This window comes from Accipiter gentilis, chromosome 34, assembly GCF_929443795.1.
Source record: "Accipiter gentilis chromosome 34, bAccGen1.1, whole genome shotgun sequence".
NCBI lineage: Eukaryota > Metazoa > Chordata > Aves > Accipitriformes > Accipitridae > Astur > Astur gentilis.
In genome coordinates, this window is record NC_064913.1 from 16,127,800 (window position 1) to 16,154,894 (window position 27,095).

Consider the following 27,095-nt stretch of genomic DNA (forward strand, 5'->3'; position numbering starts at 1 on the left):
GCTTTTCTTCCTATAGCTGTCATAAGGACATTGCTGGCAACCCAAGAACCGGAGTCCAAAGCAGTGCAAAGCTAAATGGCTTTGTGCTGTCTGCACGTGTGCTGCATTTAGGATTCCGTGAGACTGAACCCTAATCCCACAGGGTATCAGATATGAGGCTCCCAGAACTCAATCCCCAGGACTTTGGTCTTTATTACTCCATTTGTCTTGCTGCAATACGGTATGATTTGTCTTCTTGTTTCTTATACAGTGCACAACAGAGGGGCTGTATGGGGTATTTCCTTCCAGCAATACATTTTAAGTATTTGGCCAATTCTTTCTTCTTGCAGATAGAGTGCAGTTAAAGAAGCGCAGCTCGGTCTGGGGGTCCAGTGTTAGTTGCTCTGCAGTTTGAACCCTAGGTTTCCTGAAGCAATATAATTTAGGTTTTATTTGTTATTGGCAATTCTAGTGCAGCCCTTCTCAAATGCTCAGAAGTTAATGGCCCTAATTTTGCAGCAATAGGTTCCAATGTACAGACTAAAATGGAGCATGCTGTAGAGAGAGGAAGACCACTGACTTGCTTACTGGGCAATCCTAAGTGCTAGGAAATTTAAAGGAAACAAAACTCAGTACCTGTCTTAGTGTATTTTTCATCTTGTCTCCCACATGTCTGTACAATGCTACATGCATTAAGAAAAATGCAAACTATGCAGGTATATGACTGTTATGAATAAAATATTACCCAATTATGTAAGCACACATGAATGGCCACACTGCTTTAGGGCAAGGGGCCATCTATCACAGTACCCCACCTCCAAGGTGACCATGAGTGGATGCCCAGGGGAGAGCAGGAAGAAAACATATCCAATGCTTTTCCCAAGCACTCGTCTAGATTCTCACTCTTTTCAGCTGAGGAGATTTCCCAAGCCATATATGTCTATCCAAAAACTCCCAGTGGCCTATCTATAAGGTACATATCCAGCTGAAACCATGTACATTTTTTGCATCCATGACATCCTTTAGCAAAGAGTTCCACAGATGGACTATTTGTGTACAGATTTTGTGTCAAATGTTTTTGAGTGTAACATGTATTTGGTTTGTTGGTGAAAGGGGGAGAATGATTGTTGTGGCTTAGTTTCTCTACTATGATCAAGGAATGGTGGCTTCAGCTGCTTGGTGAATAATCACTTTCCTTGAGAACCTTAAGGAAACTTCCAAACAGAATGAAGAAGGAAAAGAAAAAAAAAAAAAAAAGGAAAAAAAAGAAGGGGGGGGGGTTGTCTTCCTCACAAAACCAGTATATATTGTTTAAGACAAATGATACTTCATATTCAGGAGAGACTTGCTACTAAACTGGTTTAGAATTTAGGATACTTCTTCATGTGGTGAGAGAAACTTCATGTCTACATTAGCCAATGTGTGTGAACTATTTTTCAGAAAAAAAAAGAGCATGAAGAATTTTGATATCTGCGGGTATCTACTCCCTTGTTGGTAGAGTCATAATCCATAACCAAAGTCTTGGGAACTGTTTAAGCAAATCAGCTACATGACACTTTCATATGCCTTCACTGGCTGAAGAACTGGGGCTCCAAAATATACCCCGATATTTTGCAGCATGTTGTCTATTCTTTGCTTCAGGCAGTAATGGCAGGGAGAACTACAGTGTGTCTTGTGGCTGGCAGGATTTACTCTTCCCAAAATTTGCATTCTGGCTTGCTGTCCTGGTTTTCTTGGGCCTTGTGCTTTCTGAGGGGAGCCTCTCCTTCATTTTCCTTTCTTCCTTTTTTGAATTGCTCTTTGCAGTACGATCACAACCTGACCCAAAAAGGAGGAAAAAACAAATCCATATCAACTACTACAGACTTACTACTTACTGAAAAAGTACATGGCTTTGGTTTCCTTCACAAGAAACTGTGGTATTACGGCAGAAACATTTCCTTTACTAAAGCAGAGCCACAGCATGATTCAAAATCTAGTGCTAAAATGTGGAAACTTCAGCCATAGGCACAGGACCTGGTTTTACTGCTCCAGCAATATGATATTCTATTGACCTCCCCTGGAAAGGCTAATCCCAACATTTCACAGCATCAGACCATACGTCCCTTTATGGAATGCTGATACATATGAAAAGCAATGCACCGACGGCTAGAGCCTCTCCACCAGTAACTGCAGAAGGATAGTGCAGGGTCAGAGGCATTATCCTTTGCCATTAGGTTGAGATTTTCCAAGCTCTTTTCCCTGGGCTGTTCACAAAGAGGTTAATGAGCTTCTGGACCTCCAGTGTTTCAGCCGGGAAGCTCCATGACACCAGTTCTGGTATCTGCCACAGTGCTATCAGCTGCTGCTGAACACCTAGGAGTTTTCCAGCACTGCTGATGTACTGCTACCATCTGTCTTATGTCTTTCAGAACCTTGAGATAGCTAGACCAAGAAACCCAACAAACAGAACTAAATCCTATTCTCTGGTGTATTTCAAATAGAACAATAACTGAGAAACCTTTTAAATATTGAAATGTCTTCTCTGCAGACTTGGAGACACTTTTGCCATTGTGTTTCTTCATCTTCTGGGAGACCAGATTAAAGCTGGGTGAATGGAAGTTGTCTCTTGTGGATAGGATCGTATCATGGCACACACTTTTTCCTGCTTCCTGTGGCACAGATGGCTTTTCATGACTGCCTTTAGCATCCTGGGTGAGACTCTCAGAGCTAAAACACACAGATGTCAGGCCAGACAATATTTTATCTCCACACAATTTCATGACAAGATACACATAAAGATGACCATGCAGAATAGAAAATCTTTACAGGTAAAATTCCTGCTACTTTAGTCTGAAGCATTTCACAAGAATCACATGGGGCAGGGGGGGGGACCAAAAAGAAAATAATTTACTGTATTTCAAACTACAAAGAACCACAATGCCACGATACTATCTTAAGTACACTATTGCCAGTATCATGTAGCCATTATCCCACTATCCTTTCTGCGTCAGCCAGAAGTACCCATCATAGAAACAGCAGAGGGTTACCTTATCATCACAGAAGTAAAGACAGACACCAAAGACATTTCTTTCCTCTTTTATCAGGGGAGAGACTACAATTTTCAAGTTTGTGTAGCAAAGTCTGAGCTGCAAGGTGCAAAGCTAGAGTCCTTGAAATCAGTTAGTGTGAACAAATTAATATGTATTATTTCATAAAGTGTTTGTGGCAGGATTCACTGCAATCTAACTAGCTAGCTAACTTCACTTTGCTCCATTACCCAACAACAGCCACATGTATGCTTGGCAAGACACAGAACTTTTTATGCTATCAGTAGGAAAGTAGTCAACACTGATTGTCAGTGTTACTGCCACAGGGCCTTGCACACCCCTAAGAGTGTACAACCGTCATTGTTCATCACCAACGCATGAGAATCCAGAAGTGAAGGGAGTGCACTAGCAATAAGCTATGCACTAGCACCATGACAATATTGTGATTATAGGATATCCAACCATTCTAAATAAGTAAATGTCTGTTTTGGACTGTCTGTGCCACCTAGCCTGGCTTGGCCTTTATTTTCTCACCTCTGCCCTGTTTCTTAGTAGCTGCATGGCCCTATTTTCTCTCTCCCTCCCAAGGCAGCAGCAATCACCCCTTCCTCCAGAAAAGCACCAGATCAGTGCCTGTGAGCCACTGAGTCCAGCAAAGATGGGGAAAGGAGCTTCAGCTATGTGCTGAAAGAGGGGGGCTGGTGCTCCAGATAAGATGGAGGAAAGAGGATTCTCTGCTTCTCTAATATCACCTTCCACTGCAGTCTCAACCACAGCGTGAAGTGGCCAAGGACAGCTGTCTAGTTTATGAATGAAAAACAATGAAGCAGTGTCAGAGGAGCATAAAAAGGAGGAGAGTGGCTTTGTAGAGGAATCAGGCTGGGATCATTCTCTCACTCCCGCTTTGTGAAAAATGCTAGAAACTTGTAAAATATAATAGTATCCTACCTGAAATCCTCTCCTACTTGTTTGGCAGAGGCTGCAATTGGCAATTTTACTGTAAAAAGTAGAAAAAAGAAAAACACTGAAAGCACGTATCAGATCTCTTAAAAAAAAAACATCAACACAACGAAACAGCCAAATTTTGTCTTGGCCAGTTCAGACTCAATAACTGGCTGAGTCTGATACAGTTACTTACTGTAACTCTACTTATGGTAACTCTACTTACTGTAACAGTAAGCAGACATTGCTGGACATCAAGCCATTTACTCAGATGACTAGTTGTGGGGATTAAGATTTTCTTCATATTGAGCAGATTCCAACTCACATGCCCACCTCCCCTTCTTCATATATTGCCTAATAAATGCTGTTTGGGAAAAAGATACTCTAGGTATCTAGGCAGATACTCTGAAACTGTTCCACTATGCATAGAACTGTAAATCAGGAAGTGAAGGTGCCAAAGGCAACATGATTATTTTGTTTTGGTAAGCATGCAGCTCTGTTGAAGAACATGTTCTCACTCCTAGCATCTGCTCCAAGGAAAGCAAGTGTTTGACATCCAAATGACACTGCATGAGGGTCCTAACAGACATCTCCAGAGCACGAGTACTATGTCGAGCACCACTGGTCAAGCAACATGGGTGGGAGTGGGAGAGAAGAAGAGCTGGTGCCACCTGACTGATCTTGACAGGCGGTAGGTGTTCATGGACTGCTGGCTGTGTAAGAACAAGGTGCCGCAGGGCCTGAGCAGTGCCAGCACCCAGGGAAGCCAGAAGTTAAGTAGTGCAGAAGCCTCCAGCATGGTGGTGCCACTGCATTCAGGCAGCAGCTGAACAGGGGTCCAGTGCAGGTGAGATAAAAGTACCTGAGTGACAGCAACCTTTGGGCTAGAAATTGTTTCCTCTCAGGGACATATATAGCACCTGCCTTCACTACACACCCTGCTGATAAGACATCTCCGGAAGAGCAGTAGGAGGCAGAAAAAGGGGATATAAAGTGTTTTACAGGCTGTGGGACAGTATTCCAGTCCAGATGTAAAAAACCACAGCAACAAAGTATTAAGAGCCAGGATTTGGTGTTTGGGTTTTGTTTGTTGTTTTTGTTTGGGTTTTGTTTGTTTGTTTGTTTGTTTCCCTTCCTCTAAGCAACATCAATTCCAGGAAAGCTTAGAAGAATGTGATCTCTTAAATTTTTACCCTTGGGTATGGTACACAATAGCTAGGAATGAACAGCTGCAGCTGGGGAAGAAAGTTATTTTAAGTCAGCCAAGATTGCAAAAACATTTAAGAATGCATTCTTTATTAATCCCCTCTTTGGCAGGCAAGCCCTTATCAGTCATAATACTTAAATGTACTCAACTGTACCATACTTAAACTGTACTTAACTGGACTGCCTGTCCCATAGAAGCCAATTACAGCTGTAATGATTTGTGCCCAGACTTAGAGGCTGGCAGAGGGGAAGTCACTTTTAACTTCACCTCTCCCTCCATACTGCAGGTGGCTCAGCCATCTTCCTTCTCAAGACATGGAACTCCAGCACATTGGCTGGTGTGACAGGCATGGCCCTGGTGAGGCAGGAAACTACTGAGTAAGGTCCATGGGCGAGATGAACCAGGTCTGACAGTGTATGCGCAGGCATGTCCCTTAGACACAACATTTACAACATTTTGAACCTCCCTTTATTCTAAGTGAAGAGGTGCTTTATACAGTTGATACTGAATTTCATTAATAATATTTAACCCACCTGGCCAAAATAAAGTAGGGAGGGCAAAACACAGGGAAACCTTCCAGTTATATTTACATAGGTTTAAAAAATACATTAAGAACACAGGATCTCCTCAATCAATGAATCCTGTCCTATTTTCACATATGGAAGAACTGTATTTGTCCTCGTGGCACAGTATGAAGATAACTCATACTGAGCTACTTGTTCACTTTGACACCTAAATCTTTCCTAGATTTCCTAGTGCTTGCAATGACACAAGTCCTCCAGTTCTGTTTCCTTAGCCTCCATATTTGCTTCTTTCATTTTGTCTGTATTAAAACCAAAAAGTTCTGGTTGATCCTAATTTTCCATAGGATTTGGCCTGCCTTGTTTGACTTCAATGAATGTTTTCTCCTCTAGTTTCTCTGGACCAAATGAGCACATTATTACAAATGCATGTATCCTACTGCCAATAGGAGCAAGTATTTTTTCACCTCTCTGGAATTTGCCTCAGGTTGTTTTTCTCCAGTGAGACTGTTCCCAATCAGTAAAGCAGAGTGTAATAATGTGATGAGGACAGTTTAAACTAAAGGAAAATGAGCTCTTCCAAATGCTGAGACTGAGTGAAATCCCAGCCAAGAAACTCTGTACTTATCTTTCTTGAAGATACTCCCTACTGAGGCTTGTGATTCTAGAAAAAAAATGGCTTATTCGGATTTTAAGAATTAAACAAACATATAATGTTTACCTTTTTTTGCTGGTTCAAGTACCTGAAATATCTTATGCTGAGTTTCAATGCCTTGAGTCTGTGAAACAGAATAGAAACACAAATGAATTATTAGTATTATTAAGTTCCAAAAGACTGACAGAAAGGTATTATCAGTCAGCCACTTTATGGCATGTTCAAGGAGTGTACACTAGGTTAGGACAGGGGAAGCTTGGTAAGGGTTCAATAACTAGTGGGAAAAGAGTTAACATGTAAAGGCTGGGTTTTTTCTTTTTGTTCTTCTCCCCCCCCCGCCTCCCCCCCAAGCAGAAGGCAAGCTAGGCATTCAGTATTTGGCCTGATTTTCAAAAGCTCAGAAAACTCAGCAACTTGTGTTCACATTGCAAGCTGTTGGGTGTTCAGCATTGTAAAAAATATTTAAGTTAAATTTCTTTTCATGAAAGTGGGAACATAACATTAGACTACACTATTTTCATCTATGATTTTTAAGTGTTTGTCAACTACAGCAAGGCTCATAAACAGTCATGTAGGACGCCAAACAGCAATAATAGATGGAGAAGGGATGTTTTAAAAAAATTAGATCTTATACCAACTATTCTGACAATGACCCTTTAGTAAACTTAATACCACGGTAGTTGCTAGGCCGGCTAATGTCGAGTACCAAGTCACACACTCTGAATGGTAGGGAGGGGCACGGTGCAGCTTTAGGAATATTGCCAGCACAAGTATTTCAGGGCTGGGCTGATCCCAAAGTTAATTAAAAAATGTATTGCCTGTTTCTCTAGAATGTCCTTCTCTTCTTTTCACAACACTCTACTGGACTGGAAAACACAACAGAAAATGTTTTAATGGACTTGGCAAAAATCGGGTTCAATGAAACTGGAAGTGAAACAGGTCCAGCTGAGGGGGTGAGATGTTAGCAGTTTTGGAGACTGAACAAGAACTGGTATAATCTCCAGCTCCAAGGCATATTCCTTGACAGAAAGATCTAAATGTATCAAATAATATATTCTTAAGACATAATTTTACTATTTTTTCCTGCCCCAGACTTGTTGGTGTTGATACTTCTTCATTCACAGATGAAATAGACAATAAAGAGCAATGGGCATTCTAGGTCAGCAGCTTTTGGTGACAAAATTGTTTGTCTAAGGTTACAGTGGTTAAGTTAAGTTGTCATGTATCAGACTCTGGTCAGAAAAAGAGCACAAGATGTTTCTACCGGGATGAAAAATACTCACATTTTTGCTTTCATGATTTCTGTCCTCAGCAATGCTGTGAAAATGTTCTCCTGATGTTTTGTTTTTTTTCTGCACAGTATATAGTATGTAACCATTTTGATTCATGAGGGAATATTACACTTACAAACAAAAAACCCCAACAGTTGCAAATAAACATGATAATCACAATGCCAGAAGGAACACATGTAAGCAAGCTGCTCAAGACTGAATTCTTTATGCTGTTCTGTTCAGGAAATACTTATGAACCTGGACACAAACATACCACACTGACTAGGGACCTCACTTCCTACTCAACATGGCTTGTTTATTTTTAGTCTGGGAACCTGGACAGCCATGCTTTCTCAGTAGTATTAATTGCCACTGCTCTGTTTTTCTGACGTTGGGGCTTCTGAAAAGAAAGATTGGCATAAAATGCAAAAAACTTGGGAAGTGTTGGTCAACCTATTGAACCAATGAAAGCATTAATAAAGCAGCCAGCATTACAATGTTTATGTACATAACAAGAATATTACCCATCAAAATATTAACGTGACTTCTTCTTTCCAAACAACAGTTTGCTTTCTCTAGGCACTAATAACAGTGCTCCTGTTTTACATCTGAGGGCTATATGTGTTTCTAGACTGAACATCAACAAAGTGCCACTGAGGGCTACGTACAGCTCCAGCATGAATTTTTGTCAAAAACTCTACTGTACATGTGATATTCCTTGCTATTCACCTTTTTCAAATGCCTTTAAGAACTCCCATCAAGAACAACAATGGAAATTTTGGTAGGTCTTTTGATCTAATAACTTTAGTCACTGAAGTAGATCCACATGGAAAAATGCACATAATCATGAAAAGAACAAAAGAAAGAGACTTCTTGAAGGAATTGTGATGTACTGTTCTTTCAAACTCCTTTGATAAAACTGTTGTTGCTTTCTTTACATAGTAACAGTATCACTCTGATGTGTTTTGCTCCTAGTATGCATCCAGCAAAAGCGCTTTAATTCACTGCATGAGAGATGCATGAATGCAATTCCTACAATTTCATTGCATGAAAGATGTCTTTGCCTGTGTTTCAGCACAGAAATTACAGAACGGACCTAGTGAAGCTCCATTTTACTAGTAGTTTTGCGATATATACTTATGTTTGCAATACACAGTTATGAATGAGTTATGTGGCAGCCTGCTCAATCTACAGCTTAGTCACAGATGTCAGGCAAACCCACCTGCCTTGCTTGTATGTACCATTTACAGACCATGAGGAAATGGTGCTTACGGACATCAGAAAAAAAAAAGAATCAATCCCACTGCCTGGCATGGTGAGTGTTTCGACCCAAACAAGGCTATTTTTAGCAAATGAAGTGGAAAGGCTCAGAGTTTTAGGCAATGTTTTCTCAAGTTGCCAGTCCTGAGAGCTGCCAGCCCCATGTCACACCCCCATGCACAGGCACACTGCCGGCCAGATGAGAGGAGGCGGGCCAAGAAAGCATGAAGGGCTGAGAAGTACTAAAAGGCCCAGAATGCTTGGTGTTAACCAGAAAATGCTGCTAACTGAGTCCCTTTACCATTTTCATTCTAAGGTTTCCATGATTTTTTTTTTTTTTTTTTTAAATCCAGCATCAGGAAATGTGCCTGTGTGGATTTATCATTCACATATGAATAAACTCAATCCCAAAGGAAGCGTTACAAGAACAAACAAGACAGAGGGCACATTAAGGAAAAAACATCTCAGTACTCATCCCTCCCCTGTGTACTTTCACAAACCCTCTGCTACCAGTCCTTGTACCATGCAAAAGAGACTTTTCATCCAACCCATTACAGTTGACCTTCTGTAACTAATATAGTCCTGGAAATACCATGGCATCAGTGGTGGAAACTCCTGCTTGGTTCTTCAGCACTGAACAGAATAGGGGAAGAAATTTCAAGCTGTGGATAAACATTAAAAGTTGACACCACCCTCACAGTCCTTCCATCAGAAATTACTACCCCCCAGGTGGGTTGGGCGAGTGGAAAGTCTGTCTAGACTTCACCTTCCTGAAACACAAAACCCAGTAGCTTTGCTTAAGCTCTGGATGGCAGTGGGACTAAGTGGAACTGTTGGACTTTGCACAAACATGGGTTCTCCATATAATTCCTCCAGGGACAAGCACCTCCAGGGAGGGGCAGAGCACATAAAGGGATCTGTGGCAGCTTCCCTCACCACAAGTGCACTCACCAGAGCTTATCTGACTACATCATGTGTCAAACTATCATCTCTGAAACTAGATCTAAAACTCCAAATCATGCAATTTGTCAACCAGCCCAGTCATCTGATATGCCTATCTGCATGTTTTGCGAAGTGTTACAGGGGTCACTTCAGTTCTACACACTCTTAGTACACAGTCCCAGAACTAGCGTCCCCTTTTACTGTTGTTTATTTACTGTATTTATGTCACAAACAGGAAGCAACAATTTACAGGAACTATTATTGTTGGCTAAAATTCATCCACAAGCCTTCTGAAAGTAATACACTCAACAAAGTTTGTTTTGCTTATCTACAGGAAACATCTTGAGTAATATTATGGTAATCACAGGCACCAAAGAAATAACCACCAAGTAAACAAGGACAAAAACCATGTTTCAACCTATTCTTTTCAGCAAAACAAGTAAATACAGGTTTCAGGAAAATAAAATGTTCTCATTGCCCTCCAGTGAAAGCATTTTGTTAAATCTGGGGCTACATTTGCCTGTGAGCTTAGAAGCAGGCAATGGGATAGTCTTATGCTAACTGCACTTAGCACCAGCGTGATGACTTGCCTGCACACGAGAAAGGAGAACACAGCTCCTGAACACTCTGAACTGGGTATCTGCAAAGTATGGCTGACACCAGTGTACTGGTGTCACAATACTTTTTGTGCTTATAGCTGGTGCCCTCCTCATCCTGACCCTGTGTCTGCTTACTCAGCTGTACTGTAGAACCTGACAGGTAGAAAGGCACCTTCTTTTGGAACAAATGCACCACCTTCTGGACAATCCGAGTTAAGCTATAGGGAAAATTAATACTGCTCTGCACTGTTCATTTGGACTGTATCTCTATAGACCATTGATTTGTTAATTACTATTCTGACTGATTTAATCCTAAGGTTCTTCAAAATAGAGCCTGTTAAACTCTAGTGGTTCTTTCCCAGTGGCATCCAGGACAGAGATGTAAACAGACAAGAAAAAGTCATAGCATACCTTAGTACCTAGTTTTAGCTGGTGTTCAACAAGATCACAGGAGTCTGGGCTGTCAGAAGTTTGGCTGCTGTGGAAGATGAGCATTGTTTTGTTTAATTTCTGAATTTGGTGACTGCAAACAGTATTTTGCACCACTCATTTCAACCGTTAGCAGGTGTCTTCTGTAGCAGCCCTAGTTGTAGAGATGTAAATGTATTTTCCACATGCCTGTCTTCTAGATCCACATTTTAATTTTACAGACCTAGAGCTAACCTGCAAAAAGTGGGCATTATCATCTTACAAAAAGCTTGGTTATTGAAAGAGATGTGATCTATCCAGATGGCATCTCCTACCTAGGTTTCTTTTAGTTCTGCTTCACACACCTTCCCCCTGCCCTCCTAAATCCTCTCACAGAACATCATCCTCTTTGTTCCCAATGAGTCTTCTCCTAGTTCTCTGATGATGCATTAAAGATCCTGTGTCTCTTTCTATTTCCTTGCAGTTCAGCACCAGTCGTGAAGCTCAGCTCTTGATTTCTATATTCTGGGCACCTAAAGTTTGATAAGATAGATCCAACCTATTAATGTTTCCCCAAAAAAGAAATGTACATAAGTTTTATTCCTTAATAAATGACCACAGGGCCACAGCTGTTTATAAAACACAAATGCCCACCTCTCACAACTGATCTTGCAGTCACTCCCAGTCCACACTGGCATAGGAGGAGCTGATCATGTTTCATAGGTATATCCTTTGGTTGGGTACAGATTCTTGCACTGCCATCAATTACCCCGAACTTAAACCCTTTGGCTAAATGGAATCAGATTAGCATCTTCCATGGTTAATGAAATTAGGTTTACACAAACCCAAAACAATATACCTTATATTTTGGCTAGACTGCTCTGCAAAATGTAAAGCTGAAAAAAAGCATATTGATTTAAGTGATGCAATACAGCAAGTTGTGTACCAATGCAGTTTCATTTCTCCTCAGGAAGGCCACCTGGGGTAGATACAGAGCTCTACTTCCAGTGAACTGGCTATTAAGGTTTGGATTTAAGATCTGTGTGTAGTCTTTTAAGGAGTGTTAAATTAAGGAGTGTGACAATTAAAAGTCCAATTTTAGTAATATTTCTAACATTTACTCTGGCACTCCTTATGAGGTGCAAAGAACATATAATAAATTGTGGCATATCTGAATAGTTCTAAGTTACCTCGAATCCCAGTCTAACACATCAGAATTCAGGACCTTGGAGTTCACCCTGGCTTGCTGTTTCACTATTTTCTTGTGTTCCTTCAGGCACAGATAATAATAAGAAACACCACAAATTTAGTTCACTGCTTAAAGAAAGCCATTATCAAATTTATTATTGATATAACCCTATAAAGTATTATTTTTTGTCACAGGAGGATGAACTGAGGCAGGAGAAAAGGCCTAGGGGAGCTTTCCTTACCTCCTTGTAATGAACACAGTAGTTCAAGAGAGCATTACAGAAATGCTGTCCCATTGACTCCAAGTCTTTCGTATCAAAATGGGTGCTTCGTCTGCGGCCTGCAGCATCAATAGGAGCAAGACAGAAATGAAAATGTCAGTTATCCTGCTGACTGCTAGGTATCTATGGTATTTCAGGATGGTGGCTGACCGCAAACTCACACATCTTTCACTCACGGATGCTAGAGAAGTCTATGACTGCCAGAGTTTTATACAGATATTACAGATTATTATCCTTCTTATATGAATAAATCTAACCACTCGAAGGGGGTTAACTATATTGCATAGTTAACTGATTTCCCATTACAAAATTTCCTACAAATATAACTGGCTTTAGTTACTGCTTTGAATTTGCCATCCACTAATGTTGTTGTTTCATGATAGTTATGCAATAATGCTAGCGGTGGCCTGAAAGGTTGCTAGGTGAATGCCCTAGTTTTAGTGTATTTTCCAACTCTTATCTTAAATCATCATTCATTTCTACTCAATAAGAGAGAACACCCAAGGGAATGGTAGCTCCAGCTACCATTTTCCATGAAAAACCAAAAGTAAAGGTCTTGTTTGATGATTCCTACTAAATAGGTACAGGGAATTGTCTCACCCAACTTAGAGCCGCAGATAGAGGCTTCCAAAGTGTAGCTGTTGTTGATGCCCATCTTCCACATTACCACTCGACCCGTGCCTTCTTTGCTCTTTTGTACTCTGAAATGGCAGTCTGGGAATGAGAACTTAAAAGACAAGTACAGCATTAGCCTTTGAAGTAAATAGGAGGATGCAATAATTATATTTTAACACTCCATGGTCTTTAAACCTTATCTACCAGGTAAACAATTTTGAGTTTTCACTCTACTTGAATATTGCACAACATAGGTCAGAGCATACTGTTATTACTGGTATAACGGAGATGTAGGTGAAATAACAGCTCTTTGATTAAAAGTTTATTTTACTTTACGGATTTCTGAGACATCTGCAAGTAATTTTTTATGTGGCTGTACTTACTGTTTCTAAATGATTCTCTATTGACAGCTGACCAGCTGAGATACCACAAATTCTGTTACATACCAACATGCATATTTACTAAAAAGTCGGAATAGCTCTTCTCTCGTGAGTTAACAGACCAACAGTTTAATGCAACCGATCTGGAGGCCACAACCACCTCATTATTGATATCTGAGGAAAACAGCATTAGCTGCAAGTATGCAATGACATCTAGTAGGTTAGTTTGTGTGTTGTTTTATTCCAAAGCCTTTGCAACCTTTCTGGTTCAAAAAAAGCTTACTGCAGTCAGATTTTGCTTGAAAATGATGTATTTTGAAAGCTGTCATTTCCCACTAAACTTTTTTTTTCCTAATTAATAATTAATTCCTACCATTTCTAGTTTTAGCCAATTGAAGATTATTTTACTGGGTGAAGTGCAGTCTTTTAGTAAATGTGATACCTCAACAAAAAATGAAGGATCCCAGACAGTGCTTGAATTATTAAGTAAGTTTCTAGCCAGACATTTTCTTACCTTATCTGGGCAGCTCTTGCTCAGCAGGAGTGGGAACACACGTGGATGCATGTATGGTGCTTTTGCTTGCTGCTTTCTCTCACAACCATACATGAAGACATTTTGTTTCCTATTGTGACCATGGATGTCACAATATAGAAAAACACCATGTTCCCCCATCACTCTGTAATACGGGATGACATAGAGTACTTCATTAAAAGTGTCTTTTTTTTCTCCACCTCAGAAACTAGTCTAAGCTAATACATTACACTGAAGCTCACGTGTAACCTAAAGAGCAAGAAATACAAGTTTCATATTCTGAGCTCTAAGTTAAACCTTTGGCATGCTAGATTAGAGCCAAACTGCTCATTTCCCTCCAGAATAAAACACTTGTCACTGCACAGAGATAAGATCTAAGTATATGCATCATCAGCCTTTGTCCATGTGTTTGTTCTAAATCTGAGGGTCAGTTACATACATCCAGCTCTGTAGATGTGTACACGAGCATGTTGTACAGCTGAAATAGCTATTCTTATCTGCTGCTCTTTCACTATTGTAGATGTGTTGAATAATACATGCTGTACAATTATGAGACTGAAGCATAAATGGCAGTGAATATTCTTTCCTTTATCAAACTGGAGACATCAATTTTTATGATGTGCCAAGATTCTGCAATGTATTATTGCTTAACTAACTTTTAAAAGAAAATTTGCAGGCAGACACATTGGGGTTTAGCAACCCACACCCCCAAAGCCCAATTCATGTTGAAACAGAACTCTACAGGGAAGATGTGATGGCACCACAGCTTGTCACTTTGGGCTTTACTCTGGGCAGGAGTTGGAAATCCATGGTGGAACTAAGAAGGAAGCAGTAATAAACACATCTGTCTCAGCTGACAGTAGCTGAATAGAAGGCTGAAGGTCAGCAACACTTCAGCAGACATAATTAATATTAATTACAGGGCACTCACAAATGCAGGCTCTCTCCATATTTTAAGACACAGAGAGAAATTCTCACGGATAAGGAGAGGTGCAGTGCTCATCCCCTGTAAGCTAGGGATCTACACGCCAAAACATTCATTTGAAAGAACACAGATCTTATTTAAAACAGGCTGTAACTAGATGAAAAACATTACTGATTACCAGATGAAAAACTTGTACTGATTCTGACACTGGCTTTCTGCACAAGAGTCTTGTTTGTATTAATTTGTTACAGAAGTTAAACCAGATGGATTTAATTTACGAGCTGACGGTTTAGTTTAATATCCAAAGGTTTAGTTTTATATCCAGAGGATCAATGTCTCTGTGACTGGAAGTCTGCGTAAGAAATCAAACATCTTTGTAGCAAAACATACAGCAAACTTGGCAATCTTTGCTGTCAAATGGACATCTGGGATCTATTCTGAACCTAACTTCATTCTGGGACATGGCTGTATGCCAGAAAAGAAGAAAATGAAAGAAACAAGGAATTTGATAAGTAGATTTTGGTAAAGGATAGTGGGGAGAAATATGCTAAAAATGTTTTGACAAAAACTCTTTTACTTTGGAGACACAACTTTTTACCAGGAATGGAGAAAGTATATTAAAGGAAAACCTGCACAATACCGAAGAAAAAAATAACCCACTCTGAAATGCAACTGAATGTAAACAAAACAGAAAGGCTTAGGTACAGGGCAAAAATGTAAACAATACCAAAACAATAAGGGACATAGAGAAGTCACACTAACAAAGAGACAGTGGAAAGGCAAATCATCTATTCTAAAGGGAAAGAAAATGAGGTTACCTTTTGATCATGTTTCGGGTATACCAAATGGAAGGATAAAATTTCTTCACGGTAGATCTGTATTTGCGGTTCAAGTCCTGACCTCTTAAAGAGCAACGGTGATTTCCCACAATCACACCATCTGGATTCAGCATGGGTACCACTTTGAAGACAAAACTGTCCCGCAGGAGTTGAGCTTTGCCTGAATTGCCAAGAATGTAATCCAGAAAGCCCTTCACTACCCAGGAACTGTTAGTTTCTCCTGGATGCACCCTCGCGGTTAGTATCACCGCCTTCCTGTTGGTGCCCTTGCCACTTTTTGGGGGGTTGGTGATAGTTAAAACATACACTGAGTTTCCTGCCAGTGAATGGCACAAGATGTGAATCTTGCAGAATTTGGACTTCACTGGGTCTTTAGAGATGGCCACCAGGTACTCCTGCAGGTTGGAGTAGGTGTAAGGATAGCAGTGGGCGAAGTAGCAGGTGTCTCGGTCATGAGGGAACTGGAACGTCCAAGTGAGTGAGAAATATTGATGTCCATCTTGGCCCGCATTGTTTTTGTAATACTTGATTTCATTTCCAGTCCTTCGCCAGCCAACCTTGTGTTTCTTAGCATCAGCTTCTGAGTACAACAGTGGGCGCAAGCCATGTTTGTATAGGCTGTTACGCTTGGTAAAGTTGACAATAGTGAAGCGATACGGCATCCCTGCCTGTGTGTTGCTTACTTGGAAGTAGTACCACTGTGTGTGTCTGCTTGTGTAGAGGTCGGTCCGCAGGGTCAGCTGGTACTTAAATTCATTGCTGGTAGCAAAAAGAAGACAAACAGTTGTGATCCTGGCTAGTACTGTAGTATGATGCAGTGTCAAATAATGCAGATTGCAATGAAAAAGCACCCTGCAGTGAATGAGGTGCAAAGCCAATTTACACTGTCATAAATCAAAGTCTACGCAGCTGCCAGGAAAAGATGCTTAATCACACCAAACGTGTCAATAATGCAACTGCTGTCTTCGTTAGGACTTTTAATGATAACTAGGACTTCTAAAAATGTGCTTCACACTATGCTTTAAAAGGAGGTGCTTAAGAAAGGGTGTTGAGTTTGTGTGGGTGATTATCACCTGCAGCAATCATCCAGTGCTATGGAATGGCTATCAGACCATTTCAAGTGAAGGCTACCTGAAACTACTTTTGAAGCTTGTTCAACTAATGTAAAACAAGTTACAAACGCAGAATAACACATCCTGCTCAGAAACTGATAGCAGGCTGCTGATAATAACAACTCCGATAATAACTCCATCTTAATAAAAGAAAAAAAGATTAGAAACTTACACTTTGACCACCTTCTGCAAATTCCCACTCTCAAACCGTGCTTCGAAGATCAGTGTGTTGTCCTCTTTCTGATGGAGGATCTGCTTCAGGGGGCAGACACCTCTTTCTTGGGAATACATAAAGCAGGAGTTCTTGTTAGCTAGGGGAAGGAGCAGAACAGATGTCTTTCATTTCTGTCTGAGTCATTTTAGGGAATACCTGCATCCTTCTGAAAATTCCTTCTAGAAACAGACAATTGCATGGAGCTGAATTTCAAAGCATATCTCAGGTAAGTGTAGAAGAAATTATACAAAGGTTTTGTTGCCCATTCCCACTTAACCTTATGGATTTCAGCCAGCCTAAGATCTGATTCTGTCTTGGAGGCACCTGTGTCTCTCTGCACAAGCAAAGCGTAATTCATACTCTGCGCTTAGGCAAAGCAACTGAGTTAGGTGGAAAGACTCTAGGACTCAGCTCCCCCAGGTCTTTTCACCAGTCAAATGGGCAACCTCTCTGCTCAGAAATCATATGTAGCTGACAACCATTGCCATCAGTTTGTTTTTAAATCTCTGTATTCAGTTATTCTAGTGTGGAAGTAAAAAAGGTGACACCCAGACCCAGCAGCACAGTTCACTGTTCCTCAGATGAGATGCTCACAGAGGCATAACTGAACTTTTTACTCCAATCTTCATTACCGTAGTTCATTAAAAACCAGAACTTCTAGATTTGCCATCAGCAAGAATTTACTTTTCTGGTGGGGCAGTTCTTTAGATACCAGAAGGCTTTTGCCACCAAGGTGTGGAAAACCAGGGTAATCAAAACTTCCTGTCATCTCCAAACTGTACCCACAAAATAGAGAGGATGCACTTCTTCTGCTGAAAGCTGGGAGCCCAGAGGTCCTGCTGCAGAGTCAGTGTAGCCATGCTGGCGACTCTGGCCGACCCCAGCAGCACGAGCTGCACTCTGCTTGGGTTAAGACCAGCTCAGGGAAAAGGAGAACAGGTGAAAACTGTGGGTATTCCAGGCTGGAACTACATACTGTGAGACTGTGGGTTTCACACTGCCAATATCGAACTGGCTGTCTTACCTGCCTGAAGTGAAATTCCCTGCTACATAACTTTCTAACTGGCAAAATGAAGGATTTGTACTGGTGGCTGGACACTGATCACCAAGCTGTTGTATTCTCAACTCCTGTATTCTTGCTTCTCTCTGTCTCCCTACTGCTGGATCCCCTGAGGAGAAACAGCCACCTTACCATGCTGTCAGATAAGGGGGACTGACCCTGTACTATACAGCAGAGTTAAAGCTGCACAGCTGCCCCCATTCAGATCAGAGTTGTGTCTGCCCTCGCTTGACTGGGGCTGTGCTAGAGATTTATCCTGCAGCAGTCCGTCTGTCTTATTCTCTCCTGTAGTGTTATTAAAGCTCTGACAGTACTACTCAGGAAAGTTGTGTAAAGGCAAGATTCCTAGAAGTAATTTTTTCATTTCTTAAATCACTGTTGCCATACACAAAAGATGCCATATTCAGTGTACTGTTCTTCATGATTGAAGTTACTACAGACCCACAGGGGTTTTCATTATAGAGAAGGACTGTTAGCTTTGCTGGCTGGGATACCCACTCAAATAATTACTTTCTATTTAGCTGAAATTTCATTCACAGTTTCTCTACCCTTCCCTTCCTCTTCATGCTCTTCCTTAACATTAAGTAAGAAAAAGGATTCAGTAGTTAGTCCAGTGAAACTGTTTCTGGAAACATCTGTATCAGTCAAATGCTAGAGAATGAAATGCATGCATAAAATCTGAGATCTCTATCATGATATTTTAATTTTTCTGCATGGGGGTCACCATTGGATTGTATTTTTCCTTCTCAAATCAGATTTTAGGAGGGCCTGTAGGAACTCAGCAGCAGGTAGTTCCCAGACAGGCAGTAACTCCCAGCTCCTGCTGAATTCAAATTCTAACTGAGTGGGAATCAGGAGAGTGCTGCTGCTGTCTCCCACAGGATGCGATAGCTCATTACATGCCAGTCTGAGGCACTCAGGTCATAAATCTGCATAATGCAGATGCCTGTCTTACCCTATAGAGCTTCTCTGTGATGTGGATTTTAGGGTTTTAAAAAATTCTATTTATTGCTATATAACTTGGATGGCAAAGCTGGCAAGCTGGAGGTTTGTGTCCCAGGAACAGAAAGAAGATGAATTCCATGGGGCTCCAAAGCTCACCTCCTCCTCCTACATGCTCCTGTCCTCCAGCTGGCCGCAGCGCCCATCAGCCCAGTTTGCCCAAGCAGTCTACTCTCCCTGGTGCAAGCAGGGAAGGGGGAGTAAAGGCTGCAGGGCTCTGAAGTTCTCCGTGGGTCCTGCTAACAGCCAAACCAAAGGCTAGGGGGCAAAGTGGCACACCAAAGGCAGTGAACATACAATTACAGTCACTTAAAACCTCAACCTGTAGTCAACAAATATTATTACTATCCATACGTTTAGATACAGAGTCTCCACAGTGGTAGCAAGCACTCGTATTCTGCTGCAGCTTGATGTCTGTTAGCCTAGGAACTGCTAGCTGTCTGCCTGTAACTGCCTGCACAACGTCATTCCTCAGGAGCAGGACGTTCTTAAAGGCAGCAGTTTTCACCTCCTTCGTTGGAAAGTTTCATTAACAAAGCCTGAGAACCATGATACCAAAATCCACACTTTGCTGGAGAGTTGTACAGGCTGAAATAAGAACCACTTCCAGTTGCCTGCGCATGATGTTCAAGTCAGTAATAAAGGACATGGAAACTTGCATTTTTAAAGAACAGCAACTAAAGGACCATATCAGAAATCACTGTCCTTGTTTTCAAAAAGGTGAGGAGCTGGGATTCAGGTTGTTCCTCCACATCTTATCCCTTGCAATAAATCAGCAGGTCCAGTTGCAGACGACAGAGGTTCCTTCCTAGTCATACAGCCATTACCAGTTTTCTTGGCCACCAGATGTAACAACCTACTAGTGACAGGTAATACAACCATACTTCAGAAGTAGCTAATTTCTAAATAAACATGAAGCCAGAGAGTACCAGTGCTTTTCAGTGTATTGCAAGCTTTTATCATCTGTGTTGACCTCAAGAAGGATTACAGCTCCCTTTCATTTCTGTGCTTCTCAAAATTTTGTGGCCACATCTAGTTATCCTAGGATTGCAAAACTATTATCATCCTTTCTCATCTCCATAAAGGTAGCCCAGGACCAAAATCAAAAACTGCCAGAAGTTCCAAGTTCATCCAAGGAAATGGAATCAACTTAGCAAACACACGAAAGAATAAATAACTCTGTTAATTAACTGGTGATGGTGGAATAAGGCAACTAACTCCCTTCAATTCTGTCCAATGAATCCTTGCCAGACTTAGGAGCCTGTAATCAAGCACTGATCCAATCTGACCAGATTTTGTTTATAAGTCTTGGCAAAACCACTACAGCAACCAGGACAACAAAATGTTCTCCCAACACAGACTTTAGTATTGATCTTGCAGTTACACAGCTCTCATCTTTTTCACTTTCTCTTTTGGCTGTTAAGTTACCTTTCTCCACTCACATTTTCAGAACAAACTCGTTTTAGACTGGTTCATACTGTTATTCACTCAGAACAATGGCTTCAGCTGAGCTGGACTTTTGATATAATTAACAGTACAAGCAGGACTTATTGATGATGAGACAGCTGTGTAACTATGTAACTAATTTCCTTCCCTATCTATAGGAAAATAATTTCTTCCCAAGTGCTTTAAAATAACAATAGAAAAATCACATTGATTTCATCAGGCTTTGAATTAGGTTCATAAAGGAGATCAAAGCATGTGCTTCATCTACCTACAGCTGACAGCAAGATTTCTCAGGGTGTTCCCACCTTCTTCTCCTAGATAAATCACAGTGCCTTTGTCAGGAGTTTGGTATGGCGGCATCATCTCCAAACCTGTTGTAGTGTACAATGGCTCAGGGGTAGTGGGTATCCAATCTGAAAAAGAAAGAGACACACGGAAGGAGTACAAGCACGAAAACTGTATTGGAGTCTGTATAATATGAAGGACATATTGAAAAATGGTTCATCCTATTTATACCAGTTGCGCATAAATGAATAGAGAAGCCCCCTTTTGAACCTCATTTTTTGGATCAGTGAACAAATCTTCACTATAACTCTAAATAAAAATACGTATCAATCTGTGCATAGACTAACTTTTGCTCTGCAAACTTACCTCTGTTCCCTGTACAGCTTGCTTACCATCAGCGAGGATGACAATGGTGAACATTAGACAGCACTGGTACCACTAGGAAAACAGATGCTCCAACTACAGAGTGAAATCATTGATTGCTGACCACACAGATGCTGCATGCATATAATGCAGTATCTCCATGTAACTCACATGACATCTGCCTGGCATATCAAAGATCTGTTGAACACTGATTCGTTCTGACAGTAGGCCTTTCCTTACTGTAATACTCACAGCAGTCCTATCCCACTCCATTCAAGATACTGGGAACTATTTTCAAAGGTAACAGAATAAGGGCATAGATGTCTCAATCCCACTTCTGTGCATTTCCAATTTCTACTGATTACTTCCAAAATGCAATTGGTTGTAGCTATAAAGCACAGGGACTGCTTGAATCTTCGCTATCTCGAAATAAGTTTGCAGTATGACTTTTGTATAGACTGCATAAAAGCAGTTATTAGCTGACATTCCTATTTAACCGTATAGCCCTGAAATACAGTACTGACACGGCTAGTAACAGATGAGATTTGTAATGATGTAAGACTTCAGGACTAAGGCTTGTCAGGTTTGCTCTGTCTAAACTTTTCTTTATCTGCCTGCAGCTTTGTTTCACTTAATTTAGCTGTGATAGCAACTTCTCTAATTGACCAGACGTGTATGGCTAATTTGGTTTATTTTTGTTTATCTTTGTGTGGTACAACCATAGGCTTATACAGAGAGCAGTAACAAGGAGTTGTTCTGTGCAGAAATGCAGACCTAGAGCAGGACAAAACTCATTTTAGGGGTAAAAAAGAGAACAATGAAATAATATCTAACCTATGTAAAGAACACCATATATGGTAAATTCAGATGCAACATGGAGCTGCACACCAATGAAGAAAGAGAAAGGTGTAAGACTGAGCTAGCAAACATGTGAAAATGACCCAGGTTACTTGGATCCTAGAGTGAGGAAGAAGAATCATCAATACAAACATCGTATTTCTCCCAGCAAAAGACTCTAGAGGCTGACAAGTCGCAACAAACAGCCCCTCCCCTCCTCCAGAACGACACCTCTACAATGAAACTTCTGACCTTAGGACCTAGAGGAGCAGTGGAAGGGAAGCCAGGAGAAGGGTGTGGGAGAAGCATATGTATAATAATTGTAACTGCATTATTGTTTGGGTTTTTTTTTCTGTAGCAATTCAATCTGGACTAATAATGATTTGTCTCTTAAGATTTCACTTCTACTAACTACAAATTCTTGGCTTTATTTATATAAAAGGTGTGCTTCCTCTTTGCCCATACACAAGATTTTAAGCATAACACAATAACTTACCAATGTGCTCAACTCTGTCCCTGATGACTGTACAGTGGTGTGGCCAGTACACCAGGGAAAACTGACGGGCTGGTGATGAGTCATCCAGATTCTGAGGCTCCTGAGGATAGGGTGCCACTGCCTCTGAGTCAGATGATAACAGAATCTGTTTTGTCTTTGGAAGAAGATGAGCACAAATGGAATCTATAAGAAAGTGAAAAAACCCTCGCATCAGTCTCTCTTGCTCTTCCAAGTGGAAACAGGCTGCAGAGATTATCTACGTAAAAATAACATAACTAAGCATGGCACAGTAAAATTACATCCCACTGAAATATAAATTTAATGCTCCATCCTATAAGTCACACTGAATTTAAAAGTAGTGTTGATTGAACCGTTAATTCATTAAACCACAAAGCACATCAAGCATTCAACTGCAGCAGCGAATAGCTTAACTATAGTTATAGTTAATTACTTAACTATAGTTCCTATAGAAAATGTTGGCACCCTTTACTATTACTGGTTTTATTACTAGTGTGTTACAGTGAGGCCTACAATCTTGATACCCGAGTCAAAATCTGTACTGTGCAATATTACACAAATAACAAACAAAGCGTATTCCTAGAAAACTTATCACACAGCATGTATGCAACAACGAGATAGTACTGGCTAGCACGACAGGAGAGGTAAAAATCTGATGCTGTCAAGAATTTTGTAAAGCAACGGAGACATTTGGAGGAGGTAGGGGGTTGCTTGTCAGCAAGGAATTCTGTGAGAAGCCACTTGAATGAAAACATGACAGGCAGAGAAAAGGCTTTGAAAAAAATCTAGTAATTGGATGACTGGCACTGCTGGTAATGTGCACTGACCACAACACTGCCCAGAGTTAACTACTTACCTTTTGCCATAGATATGAAAAGATCTCCTTTCAAATTATTCCCCATCCTTCCTACTATCTGTTTACAGCTGGCCAAAAGATAGGAGTTTGGTTTAATGGGAAATTTTTTGTATTTGCTTTGGGTCTGAATCAGATACCAGCACCCGTGAGACTTATTTTACCAGAAAAAAATTCTCATCAGCTTTAGACCTGGTTGCCAGATCTAATTCTCCTCACAACAAACAAAAGAACATACTAAGCAGAAGAGCTTCACCTGAAGGATCTGGTTTCAAGTGTAGATGACATCATATGTGAAAAGTAAATGAATTAAAAATAAAAATGCTGAACCCATTTTTAAACTGTAGTGGATACCTAACTCTAATGGATACCTGGCTACTATAACACCAAATCAGTAACTGGTGACCAAGGCCGTGCTCCAAGATGGGACTGAGATAACTACTCATCTAGGTCAAGAACCATAAAGTATGACTAGACCAACCTCCAATTTTGTTTAGACCTTGACAGTTATGTGAGCACTAATATCTTCCCCTTTCCCCTTTCTTCCACCTTGTGGTCTCATAGGGAAAATGTAGGGGAATAACTGAAAGGGTCTTAACCTGTAAGAACAGCACACTGCTGCCTGTCTTCTGTCACAAATGAGTTAGAGGCGCCTTCAACCTAAAAAAAAAAAAAAATCATTAAAAGACTAAAATAAAATCGAAAGTCCACAGTAGGACAGCTTGCTTTTTTTTTTACTTTCAGAGAGAAGAGATGCCTCTGTTTTGGTTTACTTCACGGCCTGAGTAAGAATTAGGCCAGATCTGCATGGTCGTGTACTCTGTCATTCCCGTCTGCTGCTCAAAGCTGACACGCTTCCACTTGTCCTCTTTTGCTTCCCCAGTGCCTCTCTTGTGCAGTACTAGTATTCCTACTGCTGTGTGAAAAGCTAGAGAAGAAAGCTGATAAAAGAAAAAAATGTTTGGTTTTCAGCTGCATTAATTAGCCCTCTGATCCCACTCATCAAGCAAGGCAAGCCTCCTGATCTACGAGCAGGAGAGACAACGGAAACCAAGAGCTAGGACGGCCCTTCTGGTGGCGATATATGCCACAATTATCCCAAAGCAATAACGACTGGGACAGGGAGGAGAGGAACTTGATACAGGGGAATTGAGGCGTAACACTTTGCAGCCAAAGTGCATGTGGGCCATGAAAAGCAATCAGCTACCCTGGGTTAAATTTGGAGCACACTGGCAAGGCAGCACTGAGACAACAGTGCTTGTCCCCTTCCCTGTGCTTAACTTGGAACATTTATTTCCCGGGATTTCGATCTAGTCCCCTTCCATTAACATCCCATTCAATTAAAACCCGAATTTCCTTCCCGAGATAGGAATAAATGCCGGTAGTGCATTTCGCGGCTGGTAAGAACACTCTCAAGCTTTATTCACTGCTCCCATTGACATTCACCACACTCGCAAACGTAACGCAGGGTTTCCGAAAACCTGCTTCTTGGTCCAGCAGCTGATCGGGCGCTCGGTTTCTACAGGCCAAGCCCTGCAGACGGTTCGGGGACCAAAGCACGGGCAGGATGGCCGTGTGGAGGAGATGGAGGAGATGGAGGACTTCATTTTGCCCACCCTGCCCTCCCTCACAGCGGGTTCGGGCTCTCGGGGCGGGGGTAGCCCCGCACTCGGCGAGCTCCCCACACGCAGCTGACAGACGCGATGCACTTCGGCTGCCTGTAGGAGCTACGGGAGGCGGCGGGGGGGGGGGGGGGGGCTGCTTACCGATTTTCTCATGAGAATAAGATGCTTCTAACGGCTTACGGCTGATTTCCCCCTCACCGGGGACCGCCTCAGAGCGGGAGCAGGCGCTGGCGGCGCGGACTGAGCTGCCTTCCTCCCTGACGGCCGGGCTCTCCCCGGCCCCCTCCCGGTGTCCCCGGCCCCTGAGGGGCGGCAGCGGCAAAGGCCCGTCCCGCCCGAGCGGGAAAACCGGCGGGCTGCGGGCGGCTCTCGCGAGAGTTCGGTGAGGGGCTCGGTGTGAGAGGCTGAGGGAGTTGGGGTCTCAAACGTTGTCGGGGGGCGAATTCTGCCTAAAGGCAAACCCTGCACAGCGAGGAGCCAGGGTGGAAAGCCCGTCAGCTCAGGCGTCAGCAACAGGAGGGGAGGGCTGGAGGGTGCGCGGGTCCCTGGTCTGATACAAAACCCAAACGATGGCCGTGTCTGCAGGGAAGGAGAAGTTACCCCACAAACGGCCCCCAGGCCCAAAGGCTCACAAACCGCTCATTAGCCTGAGGAGTTTGGGTGCCCGCCCGAAGATGGATGATAAAAGGACACAGACTGAAGCCCCGGGTGCACAAGCCCACCGGGACTGGACCCCTTGGCTGACTGAATCAACTCTGGACCCAGGACCAGTGAAGTCTTTCTCTTGTCCTCTTTCTCTCTCTGTCTTCTCTCTTTCCTTTTCCACAATCCCTACACCTCATCCGTTTCAAGATATAAACCGTTGACCAAGTCCCTGGAAAGCCAGGGGGTCTGCTCGGAACCTCCTGACCCAGCGGGAGGGATCTCCTTATTCCCTGAATCGATGTAGATGGATACACGGTTTACAGAAGTAGTCTTATGCCAATTCCTGTTGTGAGAAACCCTGCCACCTACTACCACGCCTCCCCAGTTCAGTTTGCTTCTGTCATGAAAAAAATCTTTAACTGATAGTTTGGTGTCGTTTCACCTTAATTTACCCAGAGGGAATTTCGAATTAAGCACAACTTCCTGGTCTGTCCAGTCTCGGTCGTGACACTGGTAGGGGGGGAGTGGAGGTTTTCCCGCTGTCCCCTGTAAAGCCTTGGAGCTTTCAGTGGGGGAAGGCAAGCAGCACAAAGCGCCGCAGTAAAGTAAATGCTGCGTCGACGAACGCCGTGGGTTTCCATCAACCAGGCAACCCCTTCTTCTGTGGAGGAAGGGTGGTCTTCGGCTCTCCGAGGAGGCTCTGGTGGGCTGTACCTGGGCCATCGCCCTGCAGACACACGGGGGACTGGGCGCTTGGTGCCGGGGAGACTGGAGGAGACATTTCCCAGTTCTTACTGGGCGGTATCGTAGCTGCCTTCTGTAGGGTTTTTGCGGGCCCTTTCGTGGACAGAAGATGTTCTGCTCAATCATCCCTCATCCAGTTTCTTATTACATTCTGGCCATTACCTGTCCTGGTTTTGGCTGGGATAGAGTTAATTTTCTCCCTAGTAGCTGGTACAGTGTTATGTCTTAGATTCAGTATGAGAAGAATGTTGATAACACACTGATGTTTTCATCAGCGTTCCAGTGTTTAGAACAAGTCAAGGATTTTTCAGCTTCTCATGCTCAGCCAGTGAGACGGCTGGAGGGGCACAAGGAGTTGGGAGGGGACACAGCCAGGACAGCTGACCCAAACTGGCCAAAGGGGTATTCCATACCATGTGGTGTCATGCCCAGCATATAAACTGGAGGGAGCTGGCCTGGGGCTTCCTTGTCATAGTTCTTCACCCTTTCTAGTGCCTGGATGGCTGACTCCCAAACGAGCTAGCTTCCAGAGCAACGCCTCTGCATAAGGCCCAGAGAAGTGCCCAGAGTCCAGAGCCTGGGCAGAGACCGCCCAGGGAAGGGTTAACCTCTTTGCTGACCAGTGCCAAATTAATTTTGGAGTCCTGAAGCTCGCCTCCTGGTGCCAGCCCCAGCTCCTGATGACCAGCCTGGCAACGGTGCCAGTGGTTCAACATCCCTGGCTGAGGGGATCAGAAAGTAAAGGAAGGCAGAGTGAAGAAAAGCAGACCTATGCGTTGCTTTCCTAGGAGAAGATCAGTGGCTGAAGAGAGGAATGAAGAC

At 42.3% G+C, this 27,095-nt stretch overlaps 1 protein-coding gene across 1 annotated transcript; it reads right to left on the reverse strand.

Annotated features, from left to right (window-relative positions):
- Positions 1 to 25,176, reverse strand: AGBL3 (AGBL carboxypeptidase 3). The gene is given in 16 exon segments (XM_049792511.1): positions 1 to 1,797; positions 2,480 to 2,688; positions 3,957 to 4,005; positions 6,400 to 6,457; positions 7,617 to 7,685; positions 10,817 to 10,883; positions 12,004 to 12,083; positions 12,244 to 12,341; positions 12,883 to 13,009; positions 13,792 to 13,954; positions 15,553 to 16,332; positions 16,858 to 16,996; positions 20,713 to 20,820; positions 22,389 to 22,571; positions 23,859 to 23,919; positions 25,026 to 25,176. Coding segments are annotated over 16 exon segments (2,463 nt in total). The 5' UTR covers positions 25,038 to 25,176; the 3' UTR covers positions 1 to 1,537.
- Positions 25,177 to 27,095: the final 1,919 nt, after the last annotated feature.